The sequence below is a fragment of the Lolium rigidum genome, chromosome 7, assembly GCF_022539505.1.
Source record: "Lolium rigidum isolate FL_2022 chromosome 7, APGP_CSIRO_Lrig_0.1, whole genome shotgun sequence".
Taxonomy (NCBI): domain Eukaryota; kingdom Viridiplantae; phylum Streptophyta; class Magnoliopsida; order Poales; family Poaceae; genus Lolium; species Lolium rigidum.
Window position 1 is genome coordinate 48,178,439 of NC_061514.1, and position 20,793 is coordinate 48,199,231.

Below are 20,793 nucleotides of genomic sequence, written 5' to 3' on the forward strand. Positions count from 1 at the left end.
GTTTGGAATTGAATCAGCCCTCAGCTTTTGGAATGAAATGTATATCCGCATTAGCACCTGGATATTAGAATAACAAATTAAATATTGAGTAATAATCTCCCATTATAGATTTTGAAGACTTCCATAGATGACAGGAACATTACTTTTCAACATTGGCATCCTTCACGAACGAGCCCACGCAGAAATCATCAAATCAACACCATTCCTCAACCTGTCCATACTACTTCTGAAGGCAATTAGCAGCATATTAGACAAGAACACTACTTCTAACCCTACTATTTCTTTTAGACTCGATAAAAACAAGCATGCTCGTGTGTCTGTATGCAGGTACTCATGAGAACCGTATGCTTTTCATCAACTGAAATCCAACAAGAAAAGCTTCTGAAAGAATCGGGATGAGCATGCTTTCTACCAAATCAAGAAAAAACGAAAATTATTCAGGGGAATAGATCACCTAGTGGCTAACTGCAGTTGCAAATCAGTTCCCAAAAATATGAATCCTAAAACTGGAGTTGCAAAGATCTGAAAAGAAACCTTACCTCAAGGGCAACTTGTTGCAGCTGGCGCATCAAGATATCCGTCCGTGCCTAAGGAGATGCGGCAGCGGCGGAGCGCGTCGGCCACCACCGCCGCACCGAGCCGCCGCGCCGAGCTGCCCCGCATCACCCGCCGCTGCGCTGAGCCCGCCAAAGGGGAGAGAGAGGCGTTGGTCTGGGATTGGAGGAACAGCAGGGGAGGAGGCGGCTGATTAGGGAGAGGAGAGGAGGACGGGATTGGGCAGGAAGAGAGGATGGGTATTGGGGAAGCATGGTGACCACGAACGAGCGTGCCTGGCTGGCACTGACCGCCGAGTCGCGTGAGCCAAAGTGTGGCGGATCCGCCCCGCGCGAGCACGTCGCCTCCGGTCGTCGCCGGAGCAGATCCACCCCGCGCCGGCCCGTCTCCGGCCGTGTCCGGAGCCTCCAGTCGCCGCCGTGGATCCGCCCCGCGCGATCCCGTCTCCGGCCGCTCCCGCCTCACCTCCACCCGCTTGTCGCCGCCTCCATCGGAGCTCACTGCAGGAGATTCTCTCACCTCTGGCGGTTTGGGGAAAAGAGGGACGGGGATTGGGGAGCGAGGAGCGAGGCCAGGATTGGGGAGCTCCTTCGATCTAGATTCTCTCACCTCTGGCGGACAGACGCGGACGAGCGAGCGTGGCTGCCTCCGACCGGCGGCCCCCACGGGTAGTTGGTCCCATACGTCATTGACTTGTTCGGAAGATCATAAAGTGAGAAAACAATTATCGTATCCGACGGCTGTGGTGAAAAGTGGGACTTGAGAGTTACTGTTGCAACCTGATTGGACGATCCAGATTCGTTTGCCCCTTTCAGACCCCCTGGTTGAGAGGGTAGTCTTTGAACATTTATAGGAGAAATTCAAATTTGCACACCACCACCACCATTGTGTGCCAATTAATATATGAATCAAATCCACCAAAATTCATTTCAAAATTTGAAAGTTTGCTTCATGCGGCCATTTGACCGAACAAATGGTGAGCATCATTTCTGCCAACTCCCAACACCCTTTTAACCAACAGATTTTTGCCTAAACCATCCATCTTAGGTCACCTTGAGTCCTCTCATGTACCCTTGCTGCATGACAAGCACCAGAGACACGAGCTAATACATGCTTTCATCACCATTTGAGCCATGTCGTGGCATGACACCCCTCACCATGCCATTTCTCCCTCTGGTCAACTCCACCGTGCACCACCTTGTCTCTGAGCCTCCCCTCACTCCCACGCACATGCTGGTACACACCATCGACGAAGGAGACGCACGCACTGGCCACATCGTATGCGCCCAGACACGCCTAGGTCATGCCTGGACGCGCCCAGACACGACACTGGACGCGCCAGAGCGCACGCTCGCCTCGCCGCGTCAGCGCTCTCTCGACCTCTCCTCTCTCCTACGCCATCACCAGGTCACCAGCTACCTCCAGGACATCCTCACTGGCTCGCTCGAGCGCTGTAGCCAACGCCACCATCGCCGTCCTCCGCCACGGGTACGCCAGTACACGACATCGCCTGCCTGCTTCCGTCCACCCCCGTCCTCGCCATGACGCGCGTTAGCACCGCCTCGACGTCGCCTACAGGACGCAACCACTCCCTTTCCCCTTCACCGCCCGTAGCGCCATCGCCACCATGACCTGCCCCGCGCTCCCTCGGCCACCTCGCGCCGCTATAAAAGGAGAGCGCCCTGGCCACCATTCTTCACACAACCTTGCTCCCTGATGTCTACGCATGCTTCTATTCCTGTAGACAGTGTTGGGCCTCCAAGAGCAGAGGATCGTAGAACAGCAGCAAGTTTCCCTTAAGTGAATCACCCAAGGTTTATCGAACTCAGGGAGGTAGAGGTCAAAGATATCCCTCTCAAGCAACCCCGCAATTAAGATACAAGAAGTCTCTTGTGTCCCCAACACACCTAATACACTTGTCAGATGTATAGGTGCACTAGTTCGGCGAAGAGATAGTGAAATAGAAGTAATATGGATGATTATAAGTAGTAATTGCAATCTGAAATAAAAATGGCAGCAAGCGAACATGTAGCAGAACTTGTTGGAAACGGTGTTTCAATGCTTAGAAACAAGGCCTAGGGATCATACTTTCACTAGTGGACACTCTCAACAATGATCACATAATTGAATAAATAAATGCTACTCTCAAACACTCTCTTGTTCGATAACAAACACCATTCATTGTGTAGGGCTGCAAAAGCACACCTCAAGCCGGAGTAAACAAGCTCCACAATGTCATAAAGGAATCACACACACGATGCGCACACTGTCACCATCACACCGTGGAGAGTGAATCCGGAGTTCATATTAAAGTAACCTCTAGAGTGCATAATAGACAAGAGTAACATCTACATATTCAACTAGATTACAAAGCTCATGATCACATAAAGATCACACCATGGGAGAGAGAGATGAACCACATAGCTACCGGTAGAGCCCTCAGCCTCGGGAGACAGCAACGGCGATGAAGATGGCGATGGAGTCGATGGAGATGGCTCCGGGGGCAATTCCCCGTCCCGGCAGGGTGCCGAAACAGAGACTTATGTCCCCCGAATTAGGGTTTTTTGTGGCGGCGGAGCTACGGAACTCTTCTGGAGAAATCGTCGATCCCTTAGGGTTTTCATGGCAGGAGCTTAATATAGGCGAAAGGGCAGCGCGAGGGGGTGCCCGAGGGGCCCACCCCATAGGGCGGTGCTGCCCCCCTCCTGGTCGCGCCAGTGGATGGGGAGGAGGTCGTGGGCCTCCTCTGGCCTGGCCCTTCTGGCTCCGTGGGTCTTCTGGCGAAATAGAATTTCTGTAATTTTTCTGGATTTTTCCGAGCACTCTGGTTTTTGGGCCTTTTCTGCAATAAACAGACATAATATTCAGAAACTGACACTATGGCATCTTGTTAATAGGTTAGTCCAATAAATTCCATAATATGATATAAAGTGCATATAAAACATGTTTTTTTCTTTTTTTCGAAATGGGGAAAATATCGCCCCAGCTTCTGCATCCAAAGGATGCACATGGCTTTTTTATTAGATTATTCACGAAACCTTACAAGAAAAAATACAAAACATCAATCTCGAAGCAACCTTACTATACCTACAGTGGGATGAAGAGGGTGACAATACACCAACTCACATCATCGAAAACTAAATGCCTTCCCAAACCGCTCAATAGCAGATGGGAAACACAACCAGTCAAGCAGACTCTCAGCGCACGCCAACGCACACGCCACAGGAGTTGCTCCCGCCGTCTTCCTCGACTCCATCTTCAAGAGAGACCATCGCATTAACCTTGCAAAACCTGCCGTCGATGCCACCATGGCGCCAGACGACTCCACCATCCTGCACGTATACATCATGCCGCAACTGTCGTTGATACCCTGTAGCACCATGCCACTAAGACTCAGCGCCAACAATGTGGTAGATGAACACCACTCCACCGAAATCCGCCAACATCCAGCAGCTGCTCCAAAAACGATGCCCCAAGAGGTAGAACGACGCAGGGCGCGCCGCCATCGTCCGATCCGGGAGACCCGGACCTGGGGTTTCCCCCGTAGCAGCACGAGTGAGAAACCGTAGACTGCGACGACGATGCCTTCAAGAAGGTAGCGGCGCAACATGTCGCCATCATCCGCCAACCGAGGTTGGAGCACGGTTTTCACCGGCAGCCGCGCATCCCCCACTCGCCGAGTGTAGTGCCAAGACGGGCAAAGATGACGCCTTCGACAAGGTAACGACGTCGACCGATGCCGCCATCATCCGCCAAGACCGAGGTCGAGGCTCAGTTTTCACCGGCCGCCATGACACCCCGGACTAGATCACCATTGCCGGAAACCTGTGTGAGATCCCACGATCCCCCACACAGGACTACCAGCCGGGCCGACCACCTCCGACGAAGAAGATGACCACCACCATGCCCTGGGTCTGCCCCAGGTTTCCTCATGACACGAGGGATGCCCACGAACGCCTCCCTGCCGAGGAGGCAGATCGGCGCCCGCCCCGGCCCAAACGGACCAAGATTGGACCCGATCCTTGCCGCCGCCGCCCGCCGCCTGCAGATCGACGCCATAGCCGTCGCCTCCCTGCGCCGCCGCATCAAGGAGAGGTCGGGCGGACGCCGCTGCCGTGCCCTCCAGGTCGTGGGGCCGAGAGGATAGGCCGCCGCCGCCGCCACGCCGCAGGGCTTTGCCCGGCAGCGCTCCCGGCGACGGCGGCGGGGGAGGAGGGCGCCCTAGGTAGAAGAGACGGCGGCGGGGGACGAGGGCCCCGGCGCGGCGCCGCCGGCGCGGGGTATATAAAACATGTAGCTATTGGCATAAAACTAGCATGGAACATAAGAAATTATAGATACGTTGGATACGTATCAAGCATCCCCAAGCTTAGTTCTACTCATCCTCGAGTAGGTAAACGATAACAAAAATAATTTCTGAAGTGACATGCTACCAACATAATCTTGATCAATACTATTGTAAAGCATATGAGATGAATGAAGTGACTCAAAGCAATGGTCTATAGTTTGCTAACAAATAGATAATGACTAAACAACTGAATCATATAGCAAAAACTTTTTATGAATAGTACTTTCAAGACAAGCATCAAAAAGTCGTGCATAAGAGTTAACTCATAAAGCAATAGATTCTTAATAAAAGGTTTTGAAGCAACACAAAGGAATATTTAAGTTTCAGCAATTGCTTTCAACTTTTAATATGTATATCTCATGGATAATTGTCAACACAAAGTAATATGATGAGTGCAATAAGCAAGCACATAAGAAATGATGCACACAAAGTTGACACAAGTGTTTGCTTCTAAGATAGAAAGAAGTAGGTAAACTGACTCAACATAAAGTAAAAGATAGGCCCTTCGCAGAGGGAAGCAGGGATTAAATCATGTGCTAGAGCTTTTTAAGTTTTTGAAATCATAAAGAGAGCATAAAAAAAATAAAGTTTTGAGAGGTGTTTGTTGTTGTCAACGAATGGTAGTGGGCACTCTAACCCCCTTGTCAAACAGACTTTCAAAGAGCGGCTCCCATGAAGGACGTTATCTCTACCAGCAAGGTAGATCATCCCTCTTCACTTTTGTTTACACATGTATTTTAGTTTTATTTATAGATGACACTCCTCCCAACCTTTTGCTTTCACAAGCCATGGCTAACCGAATCCTCGGGTGCCTTCCAACATTTCACATACCATGGAGGAGTGTCTATTGCAAAATTAAGTTGCTTACTGATAAATCAGGGCAAAACATGTGAAGAGAATTATTAATGAAAGTTAATTAATTGGGGCTGGGCACCCCGTTGCCAACTCTTTTTGCAAAATTATTGGATAAGCGGATGTATATGCCACTAATCCATTGGTGAAAGTCTGCCCAACAAGATTTAAAGATAAAACACCACATACTTCCTCATGAGCTATAAAACATTGACACAAATAAGGAGTAATAAAGTTTTGAATTGTTTAAAGGTAGCACATGAAGTATTTACTTGGAATGGCAGAAAAATACCACATAGTAGGTAGTTATGGTGGACACAAATGGCATAGGTTTTGGCTCAAGGTTTTGGATGCACGAGAAGCATTCCCTCTCGGTACAAGGCTTTGGCTAGCAAGGTTGTTTGAAGCAAACACAAGTATAAACCGGTACAGACAAAACTTACATAAGAACATCTTGCAAGCATTATAAGACTCTACATCGTCTTTCTTGTTGCTCAAACACTTTTACCGAGAAAATATCTAGATCTTAGAGAGACCAATCATGCAAACCAAATTTCAACAAGCTCTACGGTAGTTCTCCACTAATAGGTTTAAACTACATGATGCAAGAGCTTAAACATGATCTACTTGAGAGCTCAAAACAATTGCCAAGTATCAAATTATTCAAGACAATATACCAACTACCACATGAAGCATTTTCTGTTTCCAACCAAATAACAATCAATGCTGAGGCTTTCAGCTTTCTCCATAAACATAAACAATAAGTGCTGAGGCTTTCAGCTATCGCCATGAACATGAAATATAAATGCTGAGGCTTTCAACTTTCGCCATGAATATTAAAGTAAAACGAAGAACACAAGTGTTCAAATGAAAAAGCGGAGCGTGTCTCTTTCCCACACAAGCATGCTAGGATCCGATTTATTCAGAGAATGAAAATAACAAAACAAAAATAAAAGCACACAGACGCTCCAAGTAAAGTGCATAAGATGTGACGGAATTAAAATATAGTTTCACTAGAGATGACCTGATAAATTGTGGATGAAGAAGGGGATGCCTTGGGCATCCCCAAGCTTAGACGCTTGAGTCTTCTTGGAATATATGGGGATGACCCACGGGGGCATCCCCAAGCTTAGACTTTTCACTCTTCTTGATCATATTATATCATCCTCCTCTCTTGATCCTTGAAAACTTCCTTCACACCAAACTCAAAGCAATCTCATTAGAGGGTTAGTGCATAATTAAAAATTCACATGTTCAGCAAGGACACAATCATTCCCAACACTTCTGGACATTACCCAAGGTTACTGAAATTTAATGGAGCAAAGAAATCCACTCAAACACAGTAAAAGAGGCAATGCGAAATAAAAGGCAGAATCTGTCAAAAAGAGAACAGTCCGTAAAGATGAATTTTTTCGAGGCACTTAACCTGCTCATATGGAAAAGCTCCAGTTGAATGAAAGTTGCGTACATATCTGAGGATTACTCATGAATTTTTTCAGAATTTTTCGATTTTTCTACAGAGAGAAAAGCTCAAATTCGTGACAGCTAAAAATCTGTTTCTGCGCAGAAATCCAAATCTAGTATCAACTTTCTATCAAAGACTTTACTTGGCACAGATGCAAGAAAATAAAGATACAAAGATATTGCTACAGTAGTAGGCAGTACCTTGACTCAAAAATAAAACAAAAATTGCAGAAATAAAACAATGGGTTGTCTCCCAAGAGCGTTTTTCTTTAAAGCCTTTTAGCTAGGCATGATAATTTTCATGATGCTCTTATAAAGATGAGAGTTGAATATAAGAGAGCATAAAAAAGCAAATACCAAACACATTTAAGTCTAACCCACTTTCTATGCAAACGAATCTTGTAAGAAAACAAATTATTGAAGCATGAAGCTACTGTCATAGAAAGACAAAGCAAGTGAAACTTCAAAATTTTCAACAAAAAGAGACGTGACTTAATATTATTGAGATATATAAAACCATGTCTCCCTCTCTCATAATAATTTTCAGTGTATCATTGATAAACTCAACAATATAGCTATCGCATAAAGCATTCTTATCATGATCCACATGCATAAAAGTATCATTACTCTCCACACAAGCATAATCAATTTTATTAGTAATAGTGGGAGTAAAACTATCACATCCATCATTATAATCATCATAAATTGAAGGCATAGAATAATCATAATGAATTTTATCCTCAATAGTAGATGGACTGAAAATATCACAATCACCATAACGAACTTGAATATGATAGACAAGCCTGTATATTAGAGAGATGGTTTTGGGTAATCCCTCCATAACTATGACAAGTTTCATGAGGATGACTGTAATTATAACCTATGTCATAGTATTCTTTATAATAATTGTCAAAGATTGGAGGCATAGTGTCATCATAAGAAATATAATTGTTATCTTCCAAAGTGTGTTCATCTGTAAACATACCATCATTGTTACTAGAAGGAGATGTATCAAACATATAATCATCAGTAGCAAAAGGATTTTCAAACACCTCATCCCCAAGCTTAGAGCTTTCTATATCATCATGGGAAGAAACATGGATAGTACTAATACTATGGCAATTATTAACATCATCATTTTCAGAATTAGTGTCCCGGAGATCTTCAATATCAAAAGAAGTGTGCTTTTCCCAATCATGATCACTAATATAAATAACAGGCATAGGTTCATCATCAAGTTCAGAATCATCGAATTCAGAATTATAAGTATCAATTGTAATAGGAGCAACAAGTTTGGGAGAAGATACCGTTTCCTCTCTCCTTTTACTCCTCTTCTTCTTCTTCTTCGTTCCCTTCTTCTTCTTCTTTTCCTCTTTAGGAGGGAGAGGCTTGAAAGGAAGCTTCTCCACATAACCTGGTTTATTATTAGAAACAATAGAAGAAACTTGGGTGGATACCTCTCTTTCATTAATAAGAACAAAACACATATTAGTCCTGTCATATTTTGGTAAAGTCCCATCCTTTATAACACTTTGTATGTAGGTGTTGGCATGGCAATTATTAACACAATAGAGATAACATCCATGCAACACACTATTTATATCAAGATCACTCATATCTAACAAAGAAATTTTTCTTGATAACTCTTCACACCCCAAAAATAAAGTAAGTTCATCATGCTGATTAGGAGTGATCATGTTATCACAATATAGACTTGAAGTACTCATTAAATTTGAAATACTATCATCATGACCAGAACATTGAAAATTAAAATGACCCACTTCATAGCAAAGTTCACAAATAAAAGGATGTAGGTCACAAACTTTTTCACCAAGATCTTTTAGAGCCTTGTACCACATTCTAGTTTTTTCATTCCTATGATGGATACAATATTCATCTTCGATTTGATTAATTCCACAAGGTCTATGCATTCCACAAAAAATAACATGCTTATAAGAAATACTATTTTCAGAAGTTTGGGCATGTTTATTACAATCATTAACAACAATTTCATTTTCCATGCAAGTGTCTTTGAAAGGTTCATGATACACGTCCCAATTTTCTTTAGGAACATTAATATGAGAAGCAAAGGTTCTACAACAATCAACAATAATTTGAGAATCAAGACCATAATTATCACTAAGCTTTTGAAAACCAGCAGTTTCAATGAAAGATTTAATGCATTCATATTCATAGTTTATACCCGATTCTTTACCTTTGTCGTTCTCCCAATATTCAGTATTGTTTTGAATTCTTTCAAGAAGATCCCATCTAGCTTCAACCTTCTTACTTGTGAAAGAACCCTGTGAACATGCATCTACATAATCCTTATAATGACTTGAAAGCCTTGCATAAAAAATAGTAACAATTATTTCCTCAGAAAGCTCATGGTTAGGACATTTGAGTATTAATGTTTTTAGTCTTCCCCAAGCTTGAGCAATGCTTTCTCCATCATGAGGGTAAAAATTATAAATGTGATTCCTATCTAGATGCACTTCATGAAGAGGATAAAATTTAGAGTAAAAGAGAGATTCAAGCTATTTCCAATTCGATGGTTGTTCATCCAGCAGCCTATACCATTCCTTTGCTTTGTCCTTAAGTGACAATGGAAATAGTTTCCTCATAACATTTTCTCTTGATAAACCTGCAATCTCAAATAACTCACAAAGTTCTGTAATTTTAGACAAGTGAACACTTGGATGGACTGATCCATCCCCTACATACTGATTATTCATAACCCTTTCAACAATTTTCATAGGTATTTTAAAAGGAATACTTTCAACAGGTGGATTTGGAATATCACAAGCATCATTCGAATTACCACATATTGGAGACAAAGCATTATCAAGGCAAAATACTTCATCCAAAGCTGAGGAGCAAAAAAGATTATTTTTATACTCCCTCCATTCCTTTCTGTAATGCCTATTGTTTTTTCGCAATTGTTTCAGAATATAAGAGGAAAGCTGTGTTTTTTTGCAAATAACCCCTTCCACCGATTTGTTTCCGTCCAGAAAATCTGGAAAGAATCTGTTCACGTTGACAAAATCTGGTATGCAATCACGTAGAGAAAATCTGGACGTGAGATTAGGAAGGAGTAGATCACGCACGTGTCTGTTAAGGAAATAGCAAATACAGATCACGTGAGATTAGGAAGGAGTAGGCCGCGCGTAGGGAGCAGATCACGTCTCCGATCTGTTTCGAGTTTCCTTTTTTTTCTCTCAAATAGCGCTGGGGGTTTTGTGTCAATAAATTTGCTTGCGCTAATTTCCGTGCCAAAAAACAATAGGCACTATAGAAAGGAACGGAGGGAGTATAAACTAGCTTCCCCAAGCTTGGGTTTTTCCATAGCATTAAAAATAATGGTGTCCAAAAAATGTATACTAATAACATTACTACCACTATTATGCAGACAAACTTCCATAGGTTTTTTAATTTTCTCTTCAAAAGTATCATGTCCTAATTCAATATAAATTTCATAAAGATCTCTAATTTTGTTGTTGTTTTCCATTAAGCCTAACAAGTGAAATAAAAACAAGAAACAAAAAGATATAATTGCAGAATCCAAAGGAAATAGTTTCGAGCACTCACACACCGGCAATAGTGCTAGGAAATAGCTTAGTAGTCGGAGGATGTGAATACCTTTTACCTTACCTCCCCGGCAACGGCGCCAGAAAATAGCTTGATTTCTACGCACGCTTCTATTCCTATAGACAATGTTGGGCCTCCAAGAGCAGAGGTTCGTAGAACAACAGCAAGTTTCCCTTAAGTGAATCACCCAAGGTTTATCAAACTCAGGGAGGTAGAGGTCAAAGATATCCCTCTCAAGCAACCCTGCAATTAAGATACAAGAAGTCTCTTGTGTCCCCAACACACCTAATACACTTGTCAGATGTATAGGTGTACTAGTTCGGCGACGAGATAGTGAAATACAAGTAATATGGATGATTATAAGTAGTAATTGCAATCTGAAATAAAAATGGTAGCAAGCGAACATGTAGCAGAACTTGTTGGAAACGGTGTTTCAATGCTTAGAAACAAGGCCTAGGGATCATACTTTCACTAGTGGACACTCTCAACTATGATCACATAATTGAATAAATAAATGCTACTCTCAAACACTCTCTTGTTCGATAACAAACACCATTCATTGTGTAGGGCTGCAAAAGCACACCTCAAGCCGGAGTAAACAAGCTCCACAACGTCATAAAGGAATCACACACGATGCGCACATTGTCACCATCACACCGTGGAGAGTGACTCCAGAGTTCATATTAAAGTAACCTCTAGAGTGCATAATAGACAAGAGTAACATCTACATATTCAACTAGATTACAAAGCTCATGATCACATAAAGATCACACCATGGGAGAGAGAGATGAACCACATAGCTACCGGTAGAGCCCTCAGCCTCGGGGGAGAACTACTCCCTCCTCATCATGGGAGACAGCAACAACGATGAAGATGGCGATGGAGTCGATGGAGATGGCTCCGGGGTGATGACCCACAAGTATAGGGGGTGTATCGCAGTACTTTCGATAAATAAGAGTGTCGAACCCAACGAGGAGCAGAAGGTGTTGACAAGCAGTTTCGATGAAGGATTCACTGTAAATGCTCACAGACAAGTATTCAGGGGGTTTTAGTATAGCAGATGAATAAAGTACAAGTAAGTAAAATGCGAGAGTAATAATTGCAGCGAGTGGCCCAATCCTTTTTAGCACAAAGGATTTCCTCAAGTCATAAAAGAATTTCCTCTTTTGCTGAGCTGAAAAGGTTGGAGGCAAGTACTTGGATACAATAAAGTTAGCATAATCAGCATACCAAGGACTATCTCGCGAGCTCACCTTTATTACAGCCAATTGTTCATTTGGAAAACTATCATTAACAGGAACAGGATCATAAGCAATATTTTCCAATCTAGACAAATTATCAGCAACAGGATTATCAACACCTTTCCTATCTATAATATGTAAATCAAATTCTTGCAAAAGAAGTACCCATCTAATAAGCCTTGGCTTAGCATCTTTCTTTTCCATAAGGTATCTAATTGCAGCATGATCAATATGAATTGTAACTTTTGAATCAACAATATAGGATCTAAACTTGTCACAAGCAAAAACTACAACTAATAATTCTTTTTCAGTTGTAGCATAATTTCTTTGAGCAGCATCAAGAGTTTTGCTAGCATAATGAATAACATTTAACTTTTTATCTACTCGCTGTCCAAGAACAGCACCTACAGACAAAATCACTAGCATCACACATAATTTCAAAAGGTAAATTCCAATCAGGAGGTTCAACTACAGGAGCAGCTTGTTAAGGCTTTCTTTAGAGTTTCAAAAGCTTCCTTACAATCATCATCAAAAACAAAAGGTACATCCTTTTGAAGAAGATTAGTAAGAGGCTTTGAAATCTTGGAGAAATCTTTAATAAATCTCCTATAAAACCCAGCATGACCAAGAACACTACGAATACCTTTAACATCTCTAGGATAGGGCATCTTCTCAATTGCTTCAACTTTAGCTCTATCAACTTCAATACCTCTCTCGGAAATTTTATGTCCCAATACAATTCCTTCATTAACCATAAAATGGCACTTCTCCCAATTAAGAACAAGGTTAGTTTCTTCACATCTCTCGCAATACTTTATCAAGGTTTCGCAAGCAATTATCAAAAGAATTCCCATAGACAGAAAAATCATCCATGAATACCTCTACAATATTCTCACAAAAGCCATGAAAAATAGCAGACATGCATCTTTGAAAAGTAGCAGTAGCATTACATAAACCAAAAGGCATACGCCTATAAGCATAAGTTCCATAGGGACAAGTGAAAGTGGTTTTCTCTTGATCTTTAGTATTAACAGCAATTTGTGAAAACCCAGAATAACCATCAAGAAAGCAAAAAATGTGTATTTTTAGACAACCTCTCTAACATTTGATCAATAAAGGGTAAAGGGTAATGATCTTTCTTGTTAACTTTTCGATAATCAATGCACATTCTATACCCTACAACTACTCTTTGAGGGATGAGCTCATCATTATCATTAGGCACAACATTCATTCCTCCTTTCTTAGGAACACAATGCACAGGACTAACCCATCTACTATCAGCAATAGGATATATAATACCAGCTTCAAGAAGTTTTAATACCTCATTCCTTACCACATCCTTCATCTTCGGAATTAGACGGCGCTGATGTTCAACAACAGGCTTTGCATCATCTTCCATGTTGATAGCATGTTGGCAAATAGAGGGAGAAATCCCCTTCAAGTCATCAAGAGTGTAGCCAATTGCTCCTCGGTGTTTCTTCAATATTTCCAATAACCTTTCTTCCTCAATATCTGAAAGCTTAGAACTAATAATAACAGGATATATTTGCTTATCATCAATATGAGCATACTTAAGATTATCAGGCAATGGTTTTAAATCAAAAACAGGATCTTCCTTTGGTGGTGGTGGTGTACCTAAATCTTCAACCGGCAAGTCATGTTTAAGAATAGGTTGACGAAGGAAAATTTCATCAAGCTCATTCCTTTCTTCCCTAAAGACTTCACTCTCACTATCCTCCAAATGTTGCTGCAAAGGATTATTAGGAGCAAGAGCAATAGACGCACACTGTTCAACTCTAAAATCATTATTAGGCAAATCAGCTTTATAAGGAGTTTTCGCAAATTTAGAGAAATTAAACTCATAACATTCACCAACAAATTTAGTCATAATTTTTTCCTTCTTGCAATCTATAACAGCTCCACAAGTATTTAGGAAAGGTCTACCAAAAATAATGGGACAAGACTTACTAGCAGCAGAACCAAGTACCAAAAAGTCAGCAGGATATTTAATCTTACCACATAGAACTTCCACATCTCGAACAATACCAATAGGAGAGAGAGTTTCTCTATTAGCTAGCCGAATAACCACATCAATATCTTCAAGTTCACAAGAACCAATTTCATGCATGATCTCCGTATAAAGCTCATAAGGAATGGCACTAATACTTGCACCAATGTCACATAAACCAAAATAACAATGATCACCAATTCTAACAGAGAGCATAGGAACACTTGCTTTCCTAGACTTATTAGGATGCGAAACAATATTAGAAGCATCTTCACATAAAATAATATGACCATCTTCTACATTTTCAGTCACAAGATCTTTAACTATTGCAACAACAGGTTCAACCTTAATTTGTTCTTCAGGTTCTATAGGTTTCTTTGCACTTTTATTAACCGCACTAGTTATAACAGAGTACTCCTTCATTTTAGCAGGGAAAGGAGTTTTTTTCAATATAAGCTTCAGGAAGAATATGATCAACAGTTTCAATTATAGCAAATTTATTTATAGATGGATCAGTTTTATCTTTATATGGTTCATGATACTTATCAAAATTCTTCCTAGGCAATTCAAAGTGAGAGGCAAAAGCTTTATATAAATTTGCAATGACTTGGGAATCAAGACCATAAGTAGCACTCATATTATGAAATTTATCAGTATCCATAAAAACTTCAATGCATTTATAATCGTAGTTTATACCTGACTCTCTATCTTTGTCGTTCTCCCATCCTTCGGTATTCTCCTGGATCCGATCGAGAAGGTCCCTTTTAAACTCTTCCTTGTTGCGATTAAATGATCCAGAACAAGAAGTATCCAGCAAAGTTTTATCTTGAAAAGACAGTCTTGCATAGAAATTATCAATAATAATATTACCAGGAAGCTCATGAATGGGGCATTTGAGCATTAAAGACTTCAATCTCCCCCAAGCTTGGGCAATACTCTCTCCATCATGAGGCCAGGAATTATATATGCGGTTCTGATCTTTGTGAATTTCACTCGGAGGATAGAATTTAGAATAAAATAAAGGCACAATGTCCTCCCAATCAAGAGAATCCCTATTCTTCAACAATTTATACCAATGCGCTGCTTTACCAGATAGCGATATAGAGAATAGTTTCTTCCTAACTTCATCCATAGCAATACCTGCACATTTGAATAACCTGCATAATTCATGTAAAAATAGTAAATGATCACCAGGATGGGACAGTTCCATCCCCTTCATAGCGGTTATCCAAAACACGTTCAATAATTTTCATAGGTATTTTGTATGGAACCTCTTTCTCACCTGGCGCCTCATCCACTACCTTTGCTGTAGTAGTAGATTTTCCAAAGAGGAATTCAAGAGAAGACCCCTCCATAATGAATTATAGCAACGAGCAGAAATAAAAACAGCACGTACAGTAAAGGTTTCCCTTACCAATTCCACTTACCAATATCGCTTCACTCCCCGGCAACGACGCCAGAAAATAGTCTTGATGACCCACAAGTATAGGGGGTGTATCGCAGTACTTTCTATAAATAAGAGTGTCAAACCCAACGAGGAGCAGAAGGTGTTGACAAGCAGTTTCGATGAAGGATTCACTGTAAATTAAATGCGCACAGACAAGTATTCAGGGGGTTTTAGTATAGCAGATGAATAAAGTACAAGTAAGTAAAATGCGAGAGTAATAATTGCAGCGAGTGGCCCAATCCTTTTTAGCACAAAGGACAAGCCGGTTTGTTTACTTATAATGACCAAACGTTCTTGAGGACACACTGGAATTTAGTCTAGTGATTTCGCTTCATATAGCTGATTAATCTTCATTGTTTTGATAAGTGTTGTGTGGGTGAACCTATGCTAATGCACCGTCCTTCCTAAGACTAATACATACTTGTGATTAGACCCCTTGCAAGCATTCGCAAATACAAGAAAGTAATTAAGATAAATCTAACCACAGCCTTAAACTGCGAGATCCTCGCTATCCCTCCTCGCATCGATATACCAATGGGGGTTTAGGTTTCGTCACTCCGGCAACCCCGCAATTAGCAAACGAATACAAGATGTATTCCCCTAGGCCCATAAATGGTGAAGTATCATGTAGTCGACGTTCACATGACATCACTAGAAGAATAACACCACAACTTAAATATCACTAGTACAAATGCCCGTGCGTTGCCACGGGCTCTAAAATTTCATTTCTCAATGCACATATATAATTCACAACTCGTTATAAAAATTTAAAATAAATCAGGGATATCATAATGTACTACAACATGATAATATCGAACCCAATAATAAGATAGCATTGTTGTGCATCTGTGTAGCTCCAAATTTTAGGTCTTCTTATTACTCTTCCGCGTTAAGTCCCACACCTGTGTTCTAGGTCATCATAAGTGTCAACTCAACAACCTCTCGACGTTTTCGGATGTATAGCATTCTAGGCATCAACTCAACAACCTCTCGTTTAGATGTATAGTTAAATGCATGTGCGTTGCTACAGGTTCTCGAACTTTTTCTCACCCGACATGTGTAAAATAATGCACAAAAAGTTTTCGGTGGTATATGAAGGAACATCCCTTATTAATCAGCATTTCAACGTCAACATAACTTCTCTCAAAGGTTACTTTTGATATGTTTTATAACTTTGTCATGTTTATTATATTTCATACCTATTCATAAATGGAGTAACAATTTATATGGACAACATGACATCGAGAGTTGGGGCAAACCCTCCATGTTTAAATTTCGATCGACCGGATTACACTTAGTGTATTACACTTTTTCCTAACACAAAGAGACTTTCCACAACTCTCCCTCCCTCCGTCCCTCCCTCACTCTCTCACATAAACATAGTGCTCCAAGTACCAAGGGATGGCAAGGTTGCATCTGTCACCCTTCTCCTTTCCCGGCAGCAGCTTGCTTCACCTCTTTTGTCGTTTTGGTACCACACCACTGTGCAACATTGTCACCCCCTCTGCAAGTATAGAAAATCGACAGTCACTCATTGCACTTGGAGAATAACTGTGATGTGGACTCATTTCGATAAACTACATCACAACTAAGCCACAATGTAGCATCAAAATCACAAAGTTACTCGTGTTCATGTGTAGCAGCCCAACATTTTCTCTCTGTTTGTATCATCTTGTCAAGATCTAACGCACCAATGTGCTGTAACACAATATGTAACTACTTGTAGAAAGGAACAAAGAAGCTAATCTAGAGATACAAATCGTACCCACCTCTTTATTTCAATTAGAGCAAAACAAATATATTTTGGCAACTAAAGCGAGATAAATATTGGAAACTTACACTGTAGGCAATCAATTTTTTCAGAAGTAAGAAATTAAATGGACATACCGCACCTTCTAACCACTATTTGTAGGAGTACCTCACTGTGGCCTGTTGTGGAGTGCAAAGTTATCTTGTAATTCTCAAATGAGTAACCTATATCAAGTCATACAATGGGTAAACATAAGGTAAGACACGGATTGTGCAGCAGAGTATAAAAAAGGCTAAAAAAAGTCAATGAAGTTTGATTTACATGTTTGAAATGCAAAACATTCATAAAATTTTGATAATCTGCCAAGGAAAAGGGTGCAAACAGTAATTATCGACTAACTTCTTTGAAGTGCAAATTACATGTGCGCAGGGTGCTGGCTCCAGCAAACCTTTTTAGAAATGAAAATTGAAACACATAAATAACTCCAAGATCCGGATTTGCATTTCCAAAACAGAAAACTAAATAAACCAACTGACGAAGCATGTTTGGGCTATTCTGGAGTCCTTCTGCTACCACCTCCGGTGCTCGTGGTTGGGAGTGAGAAAACATCTGAATTTATGATACCCTATAGTCAGCACATGGTTAGTACACTCAGGGTAGAATAAGAGGACCACCACTCAGCTGAACTGTTTGGATAAAAAATAATGTCCAGCCCAATATTTCACAGAAAGTCATTTTGGCTCTCGAGCTTTGAAAAGACTATGAAACAAAATTCTAAAAGTAGCAAATCACATATCTCACTAACGTGCAAAATCTCAATTTCAACTGTTTTGTATTCTGAGCTGCATCTTAATGACAAAGTCTGTCTTTTTTTAGAGATTTAAAATCATTATGCTCAGATCAATATTTTTGTCATTTTGTGTAGCCCAAACTACACATTGTTTTCAATTGAAATTTGCACGTTTATGAGATACATTACTGGTGACACCATGGTTTTTTTCAGATTTTTTTTAAACTTAGGAATATGTTTTTCAATTTTTTTAAATAAAGAGATCACTGGTGCCATGTGCACAAAATGTCTGTCCCCAATATTCATGTTGTATTTGTTTTGGTCCTGTATAAATTACTAAAACATATCTTATATACAAGAGCTTGAACCTGAAGCAAACACATGTATGATATCGCTACAAAATTCCTATACTCTTATACACAGAGTATGATTTTCTAGAATAAATCATCTCTTCAAGCAATCAAGGTCCAAAACGAAAAGAGAACGTATTGAGAAGCCATAAATATTTCGAAGGCAATCAGAGCACCTTACCTGAATGACCATATGTAGTTGTGTACAGATAGATATAGTTATAAGGCGACATCTTTAAAGAAGTACAATGATATGTGTGTCGCCTGTTCGAGCTCTTCTTCTCTGAAATATTTATTTCTTTAGCAATCTCAGTTATCACTTTGTCCCTACAGTGTAAATACCATGTGTATGATTAAGCTATAATTTTTCATGGCATCGTTCAGAAAGAAACACAATAAACTTGTTACATCAAACAATTATTAGAATGTCTACTTGCAATAAGAGTTACAACTATCCAATTCATAGCTGTGTAGTATACCACCGTGTCTCACAGTCACTGAAAACAATGTCTACATAAGAAACTAAACACGTGATGCTATTTTATATCTTCCTCCTCTATTTTATTAACATCACCAGTGTAATATACCAACAGTCGTTGTTACATACCTCTTCACTTCACCATTTTGTCGTGTTTCTTAGCTTCAGTGTCAGCATTTGTAAATACATTGTTGTTCTCCATGGCTAGATTCTAGGAGTATCAGCATTTGTAAATACATTGCTGTTCTCCATGGCTAGCTTCTAGGAGTGTCAGCATTTGTCAATACATTGTAGCATAAAGCCTAGTCTTCAGATGGTGTTCCATTGCCCTTGACTTTGTGATCGATCTCAAAAGTACATGGTACCCAGAACTACGTAGCTAGCGTCTCTAAGTTCCAATAGTGAGTTCTGTACATATAGGACATGCATACACATGAGACTGGCCAGCTCTTCTAAATGTTGTACTGAAACCATATGAGCAAACTGTTACAAAGAGAGTGACTGGATATGAATCTCAATGCAATTAGGATTTCTATTCAATATAACATTAGAATCTAGCCAACACGAGAATATAAGACAGTTTGATCACAAATTAAAAACCTTTACCTTGGCAAGCCTAGTTCACTCGAAAAGATAGTATGACTGAAAAAGACATAAATGATGACTGGAAATTAAATTCATGGCATTTTCCCAACTTCCTACTGCATGCATTCCACATGTAGGCGTTACATAGACCAATACATGAGGCTCAGCCAGCATCCTATAATACAGACTCATCCATTGCAGAATAAGAAGCAATAAAATAAGAAACCAGCGGTAATCAAGGAAATTCTCTGAATCCAAATCAAATCATCAAGGTGGCAAGGGTGACTGCAGCAGTGCAGCATACGAGAGAGCAGCCGGCCAACTTCAGTTAGTGCACACATAATGAATTGCATTTATTTCTTTACTCCAATACTATTCAGTCTTGAACTCTTGATACTCTACGGGCCACAAACCTTTAAGGCAGTATGTTTTCGTAGGAGGACTTGACTTAAACATCACTGCAGCAATTCAGATCGTCACAAAGAAACCCACATGGAATAACCAAAGCCGAACTGAGAGATAAGAAGATGCAGACGTATATCTCAGGTTCATAACAAATAAATGACCGCAATCTCTTGATTTATTTAAATTCCTGCAAAGGTATACACAGAGAGGCAATTCAATTTATCAACAACTATCTCACCCACTCTTCAGTCTTGAACTTTTGATACTCTACGAAAACATATTATGCTGGGATATACTCAACATATTACGTGTTGGAGGGCTTAAATTGGCCAGCAATGAAGCAGCATGATATGATGAAAGTTGCAGAAGTACCAGTGAGTGTTAGTTCGTTTATTCGAGACAAAGGACATCTGCTTTGATACTTCGCTGACAAAAACTACTTACTGAATCAACTGATGCAACTACTCAAACTATCACCATAATGATAGCTGTTTTGCAATGAAATGCAGGAACTTCACTGGAATGGATAGGGGACCCTCACCCAGGAAGTAGTTCTCCAAGCATCAGAAACAATACTTCGACAACGCCTCATGATTTCTGCATGTCTTCTGCATTATCCAATAATATATTTGAACTGGGTATATTTGAACTACAACCCTTGAAGTTATATACTCCACCAGTTAGGAAGAATGCATACGCCCATATAATGCCAACACGCACCTGCCAACAACAGATTCCACTTCAGTTTGAAGGCACTGGTTCATAGATATTAGTAAACTATCTACACAACAATCTGATTAGAGAAGTACATCGTAGATGAGGAAGACATGGTTTTTAAACATGGATATTTTTCTCAGGTACTGTAGTGCAGAAGTGCAGTGATCAGTATGATGCTGGGAGCGATACAAGTTAAAAAAAAACCACCAGCGGTG

At 40.6% G+C, this 20,793-nt stretch overlaps 1 protein-coding gene across 1 annotated transcript; it reads right to left on the minus strand.

The window, feature by feature from the left end:
- Window positions 1-16,898: 16,898 nt before the first annotated feature.
- LOC124679062 lies at window positions 16,899-18,686 on the minus strand. Its single transcript, XM_047214888.1, has 4 exons — window positions 18,575-18,686; window positions 17,673-17,862; window positions 17,396-17,477; window positions 16,899-17,007 (listed from the first exon to the last, which is right to left on the minus strand). The coding sequence occupies exons 1-4, from the start codon at window positions 18,584-18,586 to the stop codon at window positions 16,923-16,925; spliced, it is 369 nt and encodes a 122-aa protein (XP_047070844.1). The 5' UTR covers window positions 18,587-18,686; the 3' UTR covers window positions 16,899-16,922.
- Window positions 18,687-20,793: the final 2,107 nt, after the last annotated feature.

Bases quoted from the DNA above. Each gene is read 5' to 3' on its own strand.
- LOC124679062 (XM_047214888.1), bottom strand. The intron at 17,478-17,672 runs GTAATTTGCACT...GACTTGATATAG, and splicing joins AGCCAGCACCCTGCGCACAT to GTTACTCATTTGAGAATTAC. The intron at 17,008-17,395 runs GTGCGGTATGTC...CTATACTTGCAG, and splicing joins CTACAAATAGTGGTTAGAAG to AGGGGGTGACAATGTTGCAC.